Source organism: Apteryx rowi, unplaced genomic scaffold (assembly GCF_003343035.1).
Source record: "Apteryx rowi isolate R43461 unplaced genomic scaffold, aptRow1 scaffold_555, whole genome shotgun sequence".
NCBI lineage: Eukaryota > Metazoa > Chordata > Aves > Apterygiformes > Apterygidae > Apteryx > Apteryx rowi.
Genome location: NW_020450822.1, coordinates 435895 through 453282, shown reverse-complemented (window position 1 = coordinate 453282; position 17388 = coordinate 435895). Strand labels below are relative to the sequence as shown.

Below are 17388 nucleotides of genomic sequence, written 5' to 3'. Positions count from 1 at the left end.
CGGCCCCCAGCTCCTCGGAGGAAGCAGGCGGGGAGGCACAGGGCTGCACACCCAACGCGTGCAAACTCAGCCCCAAACCCTCCAAATACCCCCCCTGCCCCGCCACCGAGCGAGAGGCAGAAACGTTCGTCGTGGGGGCAGGCAGGAGCGTTTCCCAGCTGATCTGCTGGCCCCAGAGCCCCGGGACCCACTGTCCCATGGGAATGCTGCAGCCTCTGAGATTTGCTCTTTTTAATGGTGGTTTAGGACAGATCTGAATACAAACACCGGAGAACCACGTGCCACTCGAGGTCCCGCCGGCCGTGTACACATACACTTGCACGAGAGTACTTTGGAAACGCAAACTAGAGCCCGGGGACCATGAGTCCAGGAGCTCTGTATGTCTGTCCCAGCGACGGCCTCCAATCCTTTCAAGGCCATAGTTTTCTGCGGATTATTGTAGCTGACACTGATAATGACACACAATTATTAACTTACTTACAGCATGGCATTGCTCTCCTAGCGGAGAGCAGCACTCAGAGAACAAGAAATGCTTGGACCAGAGACATGCAAGCAGTCCCAAAGGGCTTTGATTACAGCAGGGGACAGGAGCTGGACCACCCGGATGAAGCTGCTTTCCAGCCTTTTGGACAACCCCACGGTTTTCCGCAGGCTGCGGCCGGCCACGGGATTTTGGTGGGAGCGCGAGAGCTGTTGCTCGGCAGTCACAATTAACCTGGTATGAGAGAAGCCATAGGGGAGTTAACTGAAACCCAGGCTCCAGCTGGACCAGACCCTACTGGAAAACACAACTGGAGCATCTGGGTCTGAAATCCTTTATGGCTGGACTAATGGGATACAACTGCTAAGACTATGGAAGGGATCTTCCTGAAATCCAGCACCATCCTCTGTGAAAGCTTAGGAAAGAGAGTAAGACCTTTTCTGTTGCCCTTTTAGCTGAATTAAGCTAGAAAACATTTATTTTTGCATTTTTTCCTAAAAACAGAAAAGTTTGTGAGCATTGCTTACAAGGTGCACCCATAGTCGCAATGCTCAGGCCTCAGCTGTATCCATATCATTCTCTGCTCCACCGAATAAATAATAAATTGGGCTAATAATTTGGGCAAAACCATAGGCACCGTACTGGCCATCCTTTAGCATTTATCTCCTGTGCTTTGGTTGGGGGAGCGCTTTGAGGGGAGATGGTAAATGCTCACACACGGTACCCAGTGTTTTCCTCCAGAGGCTGTTGCTTATTTCTAAAGAATTCAGCAAACAAACCAATGATTAAAGAGTCCCTGAATCACTCTCTCTCTAAAATCCAGCTGATAAGGCAGGTTATGAATAACTGCATCACCTATGGCCATTGCTTTACCAGAGTTGAAACCCTGCTTTTAGTTGAGCAGCAGAAATAGCCAGTTGGGAAAGTATCTCAATGCAACCTGAGGTGAAAAGGGGGAAGAAAAGGCCTTGGAGTTATGCAGAGGTTCCTCAGTCGCTGCTCTTCCTGGCTGTATCAGCTGTGCTGATAAAAGATGCTGCTTTTCCCTGCATCCAGGCTGCTTTCCTAGCCTTATCCCACTACATCGGCAGGGATCTAACGTTATGTACGCTAAGGAAGGGAGTGTTTTAATTTTTGAATTCACGGCAAAGGGAAAATAAAGAGGGGTCTAGCACATTTTACCTGGGAGTGTTGACACTATGCTTTGTCTGGTCTGCAGGGTAATTTTAACACCTGTGTGCTACCATGAGGTTAGGACACCCAGACAGCCCTTCCCTCATACCCCCTTCTCCCAGCTTATGACCCACCATTTCCCCATCACTTTCTGGCTCATAAACTGAAGAGTTCACAGTCCCTCCTCTGAAAACACAGAAGGTGCAGCAAAGCCAGACACTGGACCCGGCGTTTGGGGCATTGCTGGAAACAAAACCACCCACCCGCACTCGGAGTCCAGGCCTCCTTCGCACACAGCCCAGAGAAACAAAGCAGATGCCCCATTCGCATGCGGCTATCACTCCTTGTTGCTTCCCAGCGTGCAGCAACTGAACCGCTTTCCAGCTCCAGCGCACCTTGTGTCTGCCACACACCATGCAGACTCTGGTCCATGCAGCACTTCAGAGCATTTACGAAGCGCTTGCCTTGCTTCCTCTCTGCAACACTTCTTTTGGGTTTTGCTAAGCAGTCTGTTCATAGCATGTTGCAATGAATGTCCGCCCAGGCACAGCACAATCAAAAATCCATCACTCCAAGGAGGGGTGGATGCTTCAGTCCTGCCTACAGAAGGTGGCAGGATCATTTGCTCACAGAGCTCTACGCTGGCAGGAAGACCTGTGAAATCTCAGCCACGAGCAAAGGTGAGGATGTCAAAGTGCTGGGATTGTTTGTGGGAGGCAGAAATCACACTGCTTGATTCACTTCCCATTAAACATGGGCAGCCAGAAGCTTGTAACCTCCATGAGCTCTTCTTGTTTGTTTGCTTTGGGTAACATGAACCAGGTCTGGTTTTTTTCATTGCCAACCATCTCTCCTTGCCAGAGGCAGCAGAACATGGCCCTGACCTTGGCAGCACAGCCTGCTCTCCTGCTGCAATCAATTAAAATCCCCAAAGCTTCAGTTTTCCATGATGCTTTCCTATGCAGCACTGGAGGGAATCTCAATAAAACAACCCATCTCCTTCCTACCATGTTGGGCAGTAGTTGTGTTGCTCGCACAGGTGCTTATTTGTAATCTGCGCTTAACCATGTTTAAAAACATGCAATCTCAGTGCTAAGGTACATCCCCACATCGCGTGCAATGTGTGTAAAGAAACTCAAATTCAGTACCACTGATGCACAACCCAAACTTTAATGGGGAGCCTGCAAGCACTCAGTTCTTTGCAGACATTGCTGCAGCCTCCTGAGACTTAATTGTTAAACTTTGTGCCTCTGTTCGGAAAATTTGGGACACAGCGCAGGCCACGCACCACCTAGCAAAGCCAACTGCTGCTATGAATGCCACTGCACTCTGCAAAGAGCCCTGGCTTAGGAGGGACGTGCTAAAAATTCAGGTAAACCGAATATTCCAGGAATTTAGGTTACACTCAAAACAGATGTTAGTTCTGAAATTCAGGGACCTCAAGGAATTTTACCCCCTTCCCCTCCAAAATGCCTGCCTGTCCCAGCTGTTTGGCAAGCCTATACACAAGGAGTCTCTCTCTTGGTCTACAAAATCTACAAAACCTTACGCATCTTCCCCCCAGCTGGGACAGAGCACTAGACTCTGTTCAGGGTAGAAAAGTGCAATATTTGTTGAACAGAGGACAATAAAATTGGCTGGATCAAAAGGAATAAAAATCGGTTGGGCTGAAAGGTTTTACATTTGAGTCTCAAATGTATTAAGGTGGAAGCTGACAGAAGAGCCTATATTCACTGCAGTGTCTCCAAAGAAGCTTTCTGAGGAGATTGGGTTTCTGCCGTTTGAAACACTCCCAGCAAGACAGCAATGCTAGAAATCCTACAGCTTGCAGGTCAGCATTGAGGGGGTCTCTCTACCTTTTTTTAAATGGGATCCAACTACATTAGACTTGGATGGAACCTGATTCAAATCTCATTAGGAAAAGGGATAACTATAAATAAACAAAATTGCCTTCATTGCTTGGCTTAATTCACCACCCCGCAGTTCAGCACCCTTTCATCCAGTCATTGCCTGGGTGTTCAGCCAGCCAGCTTGGAAAATGACCTAAGGAGACCAAATTCTCAGTGTTCCTGGTTTTATGCATCTTGTGACGCAAGAGAACTTGTTCCTTTCTACATAATAGGGCAGGAACAAAGGAAAGGAGTCACCTATTTGGAGCTGAGCTAAGGCACTAACGATGCAGTAGGTGAGGAAAGAAGAAACACAGCGGGAGGAGGACAACTTCCCAGCCACGACATCCCAGATGATCATTGTACTCTTTGCTCAATTGCCTTAAAAAAACAATGTTTCTCTATAGAAAAGGATGAGCTAATAGAGTATTGTTGTATCCCTGTTGGAGTTTCATTTTAAGGTAATTTTGCTGTTCTCCCAGAGAGATTTGTTTCAGATATCGAAGTCACATGAGCTGTTTCTAAAGTGAATTTTGGTGAATGCAGACAGAGTTGTCTAAGCAGTTTTGGCTCGTCCCAGCTCTGCATGGGAGCTGTTTTGTTGGTTTTCCCCATGATTTTCCAAAAAAAAAAAAAAAGAAAAGAAAAGAAGCTGCCTGTCTCTATCCCTTTTTGGCATGATACTGAAATAAGCCATTGAACTGCTCTGACCCAGTGGGTGCAGTCTCTCTCTGTACTCAGCAGAGACGTTCCTGTCGTCATCACAGCTTGATAAAGATTGATGGCTGGCTCATCTTCTGCCCAGTGTCACTGAGGGGGAAAACACTAGAGATGGCTACATCCACAATTCCTTGGCAGAGCTCTGCATACAGCTTCCTAAAAGACAAGAGAGAAAGAGAGTAAGATGCCCAAGCAGGGTAAACCAGCAGGACCCCAACCTCTTTTTTATCCAGATACGCATTTTCCCAGCAGGAGCTGTAGAGTGACATACAGGAGGTGGCTGGCATCTCTTCAGGTTCCTCTCCTCTCACCCCAGTAACTGCCTTCTTTTTCAACAGGCTCCCATTCCCAACATTGCTCCCTGCCAGATGGGATCACAAAACCTAAGTCTACCATCAGAACAAGCTCCTAAGCAGAGTATCTACCCCCTCAGGCCCTAGCCTTGAATCACTATAGGATGCATGGGCATGAGCTGAGTACCCCCTCTACCAGTCTCCCAGCTCAGGGACTCACAAGCATCATACCAGACCCTATACATGTGGGGACACCCCCGGATGGGCTGCTCTGAGGCAAGCACGGTCTGAACAAATACGGCACTGGTGTGCAACTGCACACATTAGCTTGTGGGCCAGGCACAGAGATTTTGCTGGACCCCTCTGGAAGAGTTGGATGTGTTTCACCATGGCAAGGTTGATGAAAAGGGAGAGGCGAGACAAGGTGTTTGAGAATGAGTTAACAACAGCTTCATTTTCTGCTGAAGGAAATACACATGTAATCTCACTGAACATGCTAGCATCTGGTATGTTTTTAGTACCAAAGCTATCTTTACTAGGATTAACAATGTTTTTCACCTTGTGCAGCTGGGGCTACATGACAGAGAGAGGCTTTTTGAGCTCCTGGGAATGTTACTGCTTTCAACAGCCAAATTTTTTTCTCTTAAATGGGAACTGCGTGATATGGATGCTATAAATTAGAATAGCTGCACAAGGTAGAGCTGCAAATAGCCCAAACCTGAATCAGCTGCTTTCAATTACTTCCAAGTGCCCATGTAGGCACAAAGCAAACAGGGCATTGCTGCAACCAAAATCCACATAGCAACAGCCCCTGCAACAATCTGTAATAAAATTCAAGAAGTATTTCAAAGTCTATAACAATTTGGCATAGCAGGGTGAGTCTCCCCATTCTTTTTGATCCAGTCCATGTGCAGTTGCAGACTGTTGATGCTAACTAGACCTTGACAGATTTCTGAGGAGTGCTGATGTTCTCAAACCACCAACAACTGCTTTTTCATGTTCCTTGAGCCTGAACACTAGGAAAACCATCCGAGGATTTGGACAAAGTTCTCTTTAGCCTCAATTTTCAAAAATTACGATAACTGGGTGCTGATGCTAACACCCCAGCTGCAAGCATGCGTTATCCATGTGCATATGGAAGTCAAAGAGAATGAACACACAGGTAACAGCACTAACATTATACAAGGTGACCCCTCAAGAAGAAGGAGAGAGGGTGGGGTGGGGGGTGGTGGAGCGAGTGAGAGGGTGAGGGAACAGGAGGAAGGGAAGAGGGATGGAGAGGAAGGAAGGGAGGGAGAGAAAGGAATCATCTGTCAAGATCCAGTATCTCCCACCAAAGAGACCATCACCCAGTCAGCAGCTTTGGTGAATCAGTGTGCAGGTATATTAATTATCAGTGAGACATATCAGAGCATGTACAGCCTGTTCTATTTTGTTGGGCTTGTATACAGTATAGATGATGATTTAGCAAAGATTTGTAGTGTCCTTATCTTCTGCAGTTGTCTCGATCACATAATACAGCAGCTCCTGCTGTGCCAATGCAGGTAAGTTCATGGCCATGGTTGGTTGTCACAGCCTCCCTGTTGCTGGTGGAGGCTTTGACCCAACATCTGCAGCATCCACAATGTACCTGGGGTCCTGCTCCCCGCAAATTTAGTCACTTGCTTCCAACAACTGCCCTTAATGCTATTGATTTATCTCGTGTTCAGGTGAAGACCAGCTGCCATTGGCTCCACAAGTGAGACTAAGAAACCACCTGAGCCCCCAGCTGTTAACTCTGCAACTTACCTTCAACTCAGTAGTGCCAATAAAAAGGACCATAGTTATATTCAAATCCATCTGTCCAGAAACTGAGGATAGGGCTCATCTCATACTGGAAAGAAACTGGATACCAAGCACCGAGGCAAGAGCAACAAACCTATATCGACTGGCACTTAGAGCAGTTTCTGGAATGGGTTAGCCTGGAAAACCCCTCTGCCATTCATTTTTTCCCACCTTTTTTACCTGAAGCTGGAACCCAGCCATGTTTTTGGTGAGCCGGGTGATACAATATAGTTATATTACAAGTATATTACAGAGACTGATTACTCACTGGGCACAAGCTGGGGCCCCATTGACCTCTATCAGCCAGACTTTCAGCTCCTCGTCAACCATGAAGTCAAAGCCAAAGAGCTGGAAGCTCTGGTAGTGAAGATGCTTTGTGCTGATTGCAGGCTCTATACACATAAGGCAGCTTCTGTGAAGGGAGAAACAGAGACCCAGGATTAAAAATCCTCCAGATGTATCAGTTGCACTGCAGCCTCCAAGGTCCGTGCACAGTGTGGTTAAGCAGAGGGGAATTCTCTCGCCTTGGGACTGACTGGAGCATCAAGTGCAGGGAGCAACACTTTCTGCAGCTGACACAAATAAGCAGGCAGTGCCCCTCTGCAGTCCCATCAGACTTGGCTTGTGCTGTGAGTCCTCAGCATCCTGGAGAACCTGAGGGACTTTTTCTTTGTAAGCTTTTGTAATAAAAGCATACTTGGAGGCCTGATAGTTGCATGTCATTTACCAGCCCCTGAATTACAAGCTACATCCAACACGTGTCATGATAACCAGGTCCCTGTAAGTGAGATGATGCAACCATCAAAACACATGTCGACAGTCTTAGATACCCCAAGTGAACTCCCAAAGAGCTGGGAAGCAGCATCCACCCTCAAAACTGGATTAGGCAGGTGGAAAAACAGGATGTGCAATTACAACCTGGAGCAGAAGGCAGAGCTGCAAAGGGCTGTACAAGGTCCCCCAGGGAGCTGCTGCTGCTACGAACTCATTTGCCTCTGAGTCCCTCAAAGATTGTGTCATGTCTTTTCAGCGTAAATGACAGCAGTGGAGCTTCTGCAAAGCAAATTCTGCTATAGAGGATCACATTGTCACGACCTGGTTTCTCTGTGGCAGCATGATTTCTAAGAGATCTCTCTCCAGGCTTTTTCCATTTGTGCTCAGGAAGCAGCCGGTAGTGCTAGCCAGCTCTGCGTGGACTGAATAGGACAAGAGAACCTGTGCGAACCTGTTTCACTGCTGTCTGCTGACAGTAGGGGAGCAGTGAGATCCTGCAGACTTGGTCCTGTTTCATTTCCCCTATTAAGCCTTCTGTCTTTCACCTCAACCTCTCCTTGTCCTGTCTTTCCATCCACTGAATTCCCCAACTTCTTGTCCCACCTGGTAAATCCCATCTACCTTGCCAAGTGATCTGACTGGTGGCAAAACAGAGACACACTGACATATACCCTTCAGAGCACAGCACCTCTAGAGTACCTCTTCTCTGTTTTCATTGAGCAATGACATTGGGGTGTTTCTGGCTTTACCTTAAATTTATCTCTGGCTCATAATCCCTGACCCATGCAACTGAAACACTTCCCTTGTCTGTCTGCCTGTTAACCCAGTTGTGTCCATACACATTGCTTACTACCAAAGCGTTATGTTCCCATACACAAAAGGCAGCTGGTTACCTTATTATGTGTTTGATTTGCAGTAAGATGCTATTCTCAAGTGTCGTGTTCAGGGCATCCATCAGGTACTGGTTGAACTCCTCAAAGAACATTTCGTTCCCTTCCTCATACCGCCCGTAGTTTTTGGAATATTCCTTCTGAATGCAGTGATTGGTCAAGTGGCAGGTTTTGTCCTGGAAATTAGCACTGTTATATGGTTCGGAAGAGGTCCGCAGGACACCCTCTCTGTAGAGGTAGATATTATATTGATGATCCACGAGAACCCAGCTCCTGGGGGGCAGGAGAACAAGCCCAAGTCTCAGTGGCTTAAAAAGAAACTACACAGAAATGCAAACCAATGTTACAAAAGCCACGCAGAAAAGCTTACCTGATGTCAAACTTGCGATGCCCTGGCTCCAAAAGCAGAGGATTCTCTAGATATTTCTGAATCACATGCACTTGTCCCTGCTCATCGATGAAGTCCAGGAGCTCTGCAGCTTCTGAAGAAATCAGGATCCCTTCCCCTGGTACAGAAAGGCAAAGAAAAAATTAGGCAGAGGAGCCTCCTACCTTTGTTGGAGCATTTTCAAGGCCCAAACAGACCATGGCTCATTCTCCAAGAAGACAGGAAATGTGCAAGAACCCACAGCCCCCGGGGCTGGTCAGTGCAAGAGCGATGCTACGTCCACTCAGCATCCGGCAGTAATTTTGCTGAGGGATCTCCCTTTCCCATGCTGCGAGGAGTTTGGCTCCCCAGTGACTGCAGCTAAAGCGGACGGGAACTGAGGGTATGGCCTCCATGGGGCTCGTCTGCAAAGGGTTGGCTATTTAGATGTGAGTGGGTGCACAGAAGACAGGGATCTTGGCAGGCAGTGAAGCAATTACTTAGTCTGTAGGATTTTGTTTCCTTTTATGCCATGTCTTCTTGCAGCAGGGCTTTGTGGGGAGTGGTTTCTTCAGCATTTTTTGAATTTCGTTTTGTTTTTCCTGTTTTTTCAGCAGTTTGGGGGGCAAGGTTTTTGGAAGTATGTTTGTGGGGTTTTTCTTTATTTTGTTTATTTGGGGAGGGGGATTTGATCCTTGATTCAGACTTTCTCCCCCTCTCAGCTGCCTGGCTTCTCTCTCTGCCAGACAGTGCAGATGTGCAAACAATGTTCCCCCGCTAAGTCCATTTAAGTTACTGTTAAAATGATCACTGAATTAGGCAAAGAACTTTTTCAAAATGCTTATCTTTGTTATCTGCATTTTCCCATGCCGTGAAAACCCTTCAATAAAGAAGTTAGACCCATCTTTCAAATACTGCCAGCTTTTGGCTGAAGTTGTCACTGTTCATTTCTTGCAAGTCCAAATATGAAACCACTGTTGCAAAGCAATGAAAACAGAGTATATGCCTTCTGGGAGTTGATAAAGGAATGGCACAGTGCTGCAGTAGGGATGAACCAGCTTGGATAAAATTATCTAACATCTCTCTGGTACTACACCTAGTCTTCAGGCCTTTACTAACCTTTTGGACTAAAGCTGATGATTTAGTCTCCATTTTGTGCTTAGTTTTCTGTAGGAAATACTAAGTAAAAGAGACAAACGCTCTTCAAGAAGGCACCAGTGAGAGAGCACTGGTTTGGAGCACACACAGGTCTTGACAGGAGCATCCCATGGGAATCATAGCTCCTAGCTGGGACTTCTGAAGGTCACTGTTGAGACGGTCCTGCAGGGACTTTCTACACTCACTGCTCTGTGCTTTGCATACCTGCTAGTATTTACCCCACTGATGCCCTTTCCTCCTTCCACAAAAAGGAGGTACTTTCATCAAAGTAACCTTCTCCCTCTTCTCTTTTTTTTACTTTTTGGAAAGATGTTTTTAGTCCCTCGATCACAGCAGAGCCAAGCAAACGCTTGCATTGATACAACCACAAGGCTATGCCCTGGGAAAAGGAGGAAAGCAACATATTTTTAAACCAGTACTGCCCATAAAATTTGCAGTGGGAATATCAGCAGGCATCAGTTCTGCCCTGGACAGATGGTGAATTGAGTAGGGAGGTTAGCTTAACTGTGTACCTATCCAGCAACCCAGTGAGGCAGCAAAGCAGCTTATGTGGGGCTGCTGTCCCTTTTCTCAAAAACCTCTAGCCCCAGTTGAAAATTTCCCAACTTTTAAGTCAGGACATCCTAAACCTTAATTTTCCTTTTACTGGTGGACAACCAAGCTCCACTAGAACTGTCCTGAGCCAGGGGTTGTCTGAGCCAGATCTGCCTGGGCAATTAATGGCAACAAGCTTTCTTCTTTGTTGGAAGTAATCCCCAGACATTTAAAAGTGCCATCTAGAAGATTAACATGAGGCTCTGCTTTCCAGTTTAATTTCCAACCTGGGTTCTGCAGCACACTGATGAATACAAAGGGTTACTCTGCTTTAATTACAAAAAAGAAGAGGATGGGATCACACTTGATTAAAGTCTGTGGAGAGTTTAAACCTCTCCCTGCTGCAGCGAACAACAGCAATGGCCTTTTCAATTGTGCAGGCTGGTTCTTTGCCAGACAGCTAAACCACACAGACATGTTCCCCCTCAGTGGAGTGACAAAAACACTCATCTCCTCTTCCTCCTTGATGAAGATAAACATGCTCTTCTGATGCTTCTGTGTAACAGAGCCAAGAGAACAGAGCAATGGAAGAAGCCTGCACGAAGGATGGTTATATCATGCAGCCTCCTCACAGCCACCTCTGGCTTTCACATTCCCTCTTGATTTCTGTAAGATTTCATCAAAAGTGACTGCAAATATGCATAACACTTGTGGGCTTGTTCCCTTTGAAAAGACCAGGTAATTACTCAGGCTTGGCTCTGCTGTCTGAGGTCTGCACACATGCCAAGTTTTTATAAAGCAATTCTGAAAACGTGCCAGTGATACTGCTGCAACTGACAGACATTAACAGCAAATAGTTATCAAAGTATTACATCTATAGCTGTGTCCAGCTCTATCTTCTAATAGCTCATTATTTCTGTGGAACGAGCAGTGTGATGACCCCAGAACAAGGAGGGACACATGACTACGTAGATATCGATTGCCTTATTCTCACTGAAGGGAAATACAGATATGGCATTGCTTGTGTTTGCTCTGGTACTTGCCCCTGAGGCTGGGGTGTAACTGGATGCTCTGAGTTCGTGGCTGCCCAGTCAAGTCTCTCAGTGTGACCATGTCTAGGCCACTGGGTGCCAGACATTTGGGTTCGGCTGGAAGACAAGCAGTGGTATTTCTGCCCAGCTGAAATCAGCCTCAGCTGCGGTAGGGAGAACCGGGCTCCCCACCCTCACTGCTGTCCTTGCTGCCCTCCTCCCTATATGCTATTCTGCTCCCCTTTTCTCCTGCTCTCCACATTCCCCTCGCCTATTCCCAGCTCCCTGCTGCCTTCTCCCTGCAGCAAACCTTCATGTTGAGGTACATGAGGGGAAAAGGGTGGTCCCATCATTGCCATCCATGTCCTAGGGAACACATGCATACCACGATGCATGTCAGGGGCCCCATGCCACCAAGCAGAGAAAGGAGAGCCCTATACTGGCCTGACTGGTGTGCAGTTGGTTGGAAAGGCCTTTCCAGACAGGCTAGAGATAAGCTGGACTGAGCCAAACTCCTGGGACTCTACAGACCAAGAAAAGAGTAAAGAATAGCAAGAAGGTGGCTTGTTTTGCTGCAGAATGAACCTTTGGCACCAGCTGAGGACTTGGCGATCCACACATTGCCTTCTCTGCCTTCCCGCCGCCTGTTGTAAGCTGCCAGGAACACTTCCCGCTCATCTGTCCGTGTGTTGTTTATGAGATGACGAATTCCATTCTGTGCTGGAGCCACAGGGGTCTTCAGGTTTGTTGGGTAAATCACATATGACTCAGGGAACCACGTGCAGGACTCTGATAGTTCAGGGCTCGTCTTGATTAGCCTGGGTAAAGAGAGACAGGCTGTTAATCTTCAGTGCATCCCCACCTGCGAGGACAAAATTTAGCAAGTACAAATCCTCATTAACTGGGCCCTTTTGCTTTGTGATGAATAGCAGTTAGCACAGAGTCTGTGATAAATTATATTTTTCTTAGACCCTTGAAATTAGGGTTTTCCTACAGAGACCATGGCACCCCCAAGCTGCAGCCTGCTCTTTGAACCAGACCTGCACTCTTTTGTTAAACATGTCGTGGGTATTATGGATATCGGGAAACAACCAGTAGAGATGTTTACATGGAACTAGAGCTTGTGACGGACTCCCTGCATCATCTCTGCACAAGGTCACTGGGGATGCTCCACATTGCTAATGCGGAGTGAAGGTAAGGTATGCTGCAAAGTGTAATGGGTCAGGAAGGAAGCTGTAATCACAGCAGGGAAAAGGGAAGCCAGAGCAGTAATGTTCTCTATTCTGGTGCTTAGCTCTTGGTCCCATCCCTACCGAATTCAGGACAGGTTTCCCAACTGTGGATCAAGACCACTGGGAACCTACTGAACGCAAGGACACAGACACACATTTCATGTTCTGAGGTCTCTGGGGATCCCTCTTGCATCGTGCAATCCCTGTTCCTTCTGGCAGACACTCTCTCTTACAGTTCTGTCTAGAGATGACAGTGAACTCTCATCATTGGAGGCCAGGTCTGTTTTCTTTCAGAGTCGAGGGAACTCCCTGTCTCTCTGAATGTTCACTCTGTTTCGCTTAAGGTCAGAGCAGAACTATCGACTTGCTGACACTTTCTGTACATTTGTGTCTCTCTGTTGAAACAGCAGTCAGTCAGTGACACCCTGGGATGCCTGTGTCAGAGGAATGCCATTTGTGGTCCTTTGGGGTTCATAAGCAGCTTGAGGTGCTGTTGTGCTCCAGACCATGGGCTGCACAGAAATACAGGTGGAGAGCTCAGTGAATGCTTGTTTAAAAATACAGTTAGTTCCTGACAAACACCTTCACCACTATGGGAAAAGCATGGGGGGGCAGGTTCTTTGTAGGGGAGGAGGGAGAGGCCTCGGACCAGCATATGTTGTCTGCAGGACTCTGTCAGCAAGAGGCAGGACAGACGCTAACATGGAATCAAACACTTGAAGGAGACCAACAGCTCTGACAGGAAGATAATCTAACAGCTGCAAAGCTAGCACATGGGCTGTGGCCACCTACAGTGAAAGCTCACCCCCGTTTCCCCAGGAGATCCTGGTATGGCTGGTCATGCAGAAATAATTCCCCAAGCCAGCTCTTCCTGGAGATATCTCTGAGCATTTGTTTGGCCAATAAATCTGATTAGCTAAAGGCACATTAGGGCCTCATCTCTGTATGATATAGAGAATAAAAGGAGCAGGTTTTAATTAAGATTTTAATCTATCTATAAGGAAAAAGACCAGATACTGTTTTGTTTTTTGATTTGGCTCTTTTTCTTTTACTCCTGTCTGCCTGATTCAATACACTCTATGGTTTCAAGCAGATGTAATGCAGGGGAAACAGCATTTCCCTTGAAGTTACCCAGAGCTCTTTGTGCACACAGATAGCTGTGGAGACCAGCAGAGGAGTCTGAAGACAGCACAAGCTACCACAATCCCAGAGCCGATTTTGTCAGCTGTTCTCTGCGAAACACCCTCAGAACAGGTTCAACACTTGACAGTGGTTAGAAGAAAAATTCCTGCCAATCCCACCTAACATTTCAGTGACTTTCTTACTTCACCAGAGACGCTTTGCGGCACAGCTTGTCTGCTCCCCTGTAGTAATTCACCAGCTGCACAAGTCCAGGTTCATGGCCTACAAGGGGAAACAGAGTTGAGACAAACTTCTCAATTAACGAAGGAAAAACATCAGCTTGGTGCAAAGAACCTATGTAGTTGAGAAGTGAGGCCACTTCCTTGCCCTATATCACAGACATGAGCTCTAGGCTGATACTGGCTCCTGCATTTTCTTTTTTTTTTTAAGTTAAGAAAAATCATGCATTTATTCAAGTCTGTTTTGAACATGACACTCCCATTTTCTGCAGGAGAACGTCTTCCTAATTCACCCTGGGAACTGGCAGAACCACCCTGGAAATGTTCCCCATTTGCTAGTGGCAATTTTTAAAGGTCAGGATTTCAGTTACTCTAAGTGCAGGGCAAAGATGCAGGGAAGCACACCCTGACACAAAGATCACAGCTTAGGAAATGGCCTTGTTTGCCATTTACAGTTGAATTCCCTTCAGGACCAGATGTCATGAAACACTGGGAAATGTTAAGAGAATTTGAGTCTTGCTTCCCTATGGCAGCACACAGCAAGTCACCTCCCAAATAACTGGGGTGGGATGGGACCTCTGGGGAGTCTCTGCTCCAACCTCTGCTTGAAGGTTGGCCAGTCGAAGGCCGAGCAGGTCCAAGAATGAAGACGCCACTGGTTCTTTGGGCCTCTGTCCCTGTGTTTGACTGCCATCCTGTGTTCCCCAGACTCTCCTGATGGCCTCTGCTAGAGTCACAAGTGCCTGGATGTCAATGTCTTTCTTGTGCTGGGAAACCCCAAACTGGTCCCAGTATCCAGCCAAATAAAGCACCAAACAGAAGTGCCAGATAGATGGGTACATCCTTGCTAGTACTGGACTTCACACCATGGCCTGCCTTGCTTCACCCTCTCCAGCTACATGAGCACCTGCGCTCAGCAGGAAGCTCTCTCAGGGAGCAGGATGGCAGCAGTCATCAAAAGGGTAGTGCAAATCTGGGTGACAGTTGTGCAGTCTCTGCCACACCACTAGTGAAGCTGAACATGTATGCGTAAGGGGTGAGTGACACAGCAGGTGACACCATCTGACAAGAGCATCCATAAGAGAAACACTTTTGTATCAAATGTTCTGGTTTAAAATGATACCTGGGACCAGTGAGATCCCCCAAACACAACAGTGTGCTGCTTCTTCACCTTCTCTTTTCAAACAAATGCTTGTGGGAGTGATTTAGACCCTGAAACAGGATTCAGAGTTTTAGTTACCCTCCTTGGTGTCTGCCTGGCAGAAAAGGCCTGGAGCAAACGTTACCTTAAAGACCAGGCAGCTGCAAGATCACAGATACTGACTAGGTATTTCAACCCCCAAATCATGGATCTGTATTGGGTCACTATTTTATTCCCTGATCTTTAAATACAAGATAGCTGAAAACCACCTTCTAGCCAAAGATCTGTAACTTCAGGTACTTCCATGTCTAGCACTGCCAGCCACTAATTTCCTGAAAGAAATTAGTATAACCTGTCAAATTTCTTTCTGTTTCCAGTTTATTGACTTTGGCTGGTTCCCAGGAGAATAGAGGTCCAAAAGGCAAGCCCACCACTCTGAGTGGCCTCTGCCCCACAGTAACCTGCCCATTTTGTTACCAGTGATGGAGGAATGGGGCTGGTGAAGAAAGGAGGATGGGAGAGGCTGAAACCTGCTTGAAAACACCTGCTGTTGGATAAATCTTGCAGGCATACCCCTGTTGGTTTGCTGAGCACCTCTGTGGAGGAGCAGGCTGTAACATGGGGTCTGGTGTGGAGGGATGTCACAGCTGGGAGGGTCCTGCCAGCTGTCAGACGCCGACATGGGGCACTGCAGAAGGGGAGTGCGTTGATCTGCTGGGGTTAGCAGTGTCCTGAACCCAAACCAGAGAGAAGCCTGCTCCAATGGGCCTGGTAACAGAAGCCAGCACAGGGTGAGGACGGCAGCTGGCCCGGTGCATGGAGACCTGCCAGCCTCGCAGCTCCTGCTGGCTCACAACCAGCCACGGGCAATGACAGTGCACCTCTGCTCCCCGCTGCACCCTGCAGCGCTGCTGGTGCCTAGCTTGTCTCTTTCCTCTTGTTTGTGGGCGGTGTATGGCCCTTTCCCTCCCCACCGGCAGGCTGCTCCCCATCAGGTGGGGGAGAAGGGCCTAGGGGTTAGAGCTGAGGAGCTGGCTATGCTGCCCTGCGCTCAGGGACGGCCCTGAGTCTGCAGCGGGACAGGTGGCACGCATGGCAGGCAGGGGACAGATCAGCATGGGGAAGCTCCTGGGGCTTGCTCTGACACAGACATGCATATTGGCAGTGTGACAGATGGGGACGGACAGTGAGGGAGGAAAAGGAGGGGGGATGGCCTGGCCCTACACACACACACAGTCTCTGGAATAACCCTCCAAACAGGGACCAGATGTGCTGTAACCCTCACCATGCTGCTGCCGAGAAACATCCTCATCAGCCTTGGCTCCTGTGTGAGGGGTCGAGCATGCCTGGCTCGGACCCATTCCCCCCAGCAGCCTCAAACCCCAGAAATGCTCGCGTAATGTGGGAGCTCGGCACTGCAACCCCTGCCAGGCATGGGGACACCACCGGCACTGCCATGTCCCCCACGCACCCGCTCTGGGCTTCAGAAGCCCCCTGTGAACGGTGAAAATAAATGGCCCCAGCCTCCTCACTGCTGGATAATCTGGGCAGGTTCAGAGCTGGCAGGGGCCATGGCCTCTGTGGGGGCGCCATGCAGAAGCCAAAAAAAGGGAGCACCCTGCTGAGGGAGGGGGGTCCCTGTGGTGCCGTCGCCCCTGCCAGCATCCCAGGCCTGATGGTGCTGGCCCTGTTGCTGTCCCCAAGCTGAGCTGGGTGTTGTGGGGGGCACTGGAGAAACTGTCACTCAGGAGTTTGGTGTGGGAGGGTGAGGGGAACGCTTTGAGCCTTGGCCGGAGGATGTGGTTCTTGGCAGGACCTGCTCGTCTCCGGGGCAGAGCCGCTTCACAGACAGCCTCTTCCAGGGCCGGGCGGCTGCACGGAGACCCCCAGGCCCCGGCCCTTTGTTCTGGGCAACGTGGGCTGGAGTGGCCACGGGCTCCCTGCTGCAAGGAGCCCCGCACATGGCTGGGGGCAGCCCTCGCCCAGGGGCTGGGGTCCTGGGGGGGGGGGGTGACAGGGGACCATGGGGCTCCCCCTCCCAGGTTATCCCTGAGGGAGACAGGCCCTGCTCATGGTAGGGGGCAGCCCTTGCCCAGGGTCCTGTATCTCCGTGTGTGTGTGTGTGTGTGTGTGTGTGACAGGGGACCACGGGGCTCCCTGTCCCAGGTTCTGGGGGTCCCTGGTGGGGGGCAGCCCTTGCCCAGAGCCCCGTGTCCCCGGAGAGGGGGGGAGATGGGGGGTGAAAGGACACGGTGACAAGCCATGGGGGACTCCACCCTGTCGCGGGGGCCCCGCCGATGCCAGAGCCCGCCGACCGCGGGGGGGGTGGTGCAGGTTGGGGGGTCCCTGCCGGGCCCCGGGGCGCTCCTTACCGAGCCGGCCGAAGGGGAGCCGGTTCCTCTCGCCCAGCATGAGGTTGAAGCGGGGGTTGTCCTTCCTGAGGCGCCGCCAGTGCCCGGTGGCCAGCAGGAGCCGGGACACCTCGGCGTAGACGCTGCTGTTCTCGTCCCGCACCACGAA

The 17388-nt window shown here is 49.1% G+C and overlaps 1 protein-coding gene across 1 annotated transcript; it reads right to left on the bottom strand.

Moving 5' to 3' along the window:
- Positions 1-216: 216 nt before the first annotated feature.
- On the bottom strand, positions 217-17388 carry TTL (tubulin tyrosine ligase; the record flags this gene model as incomplete). The annotated part of the gene is made up of 7 exons (XM_026081578.1): positions 217-4419; positions 6649-6792; positions 8048-8317; positions 8415-8550; positions 11720-11952; positions 13692-13770; positions 17241-17388. Coding segments are annotated over 7 exons (1125 nt in total), but the record flags the coding sequence as incomplete, so codon positions are not given.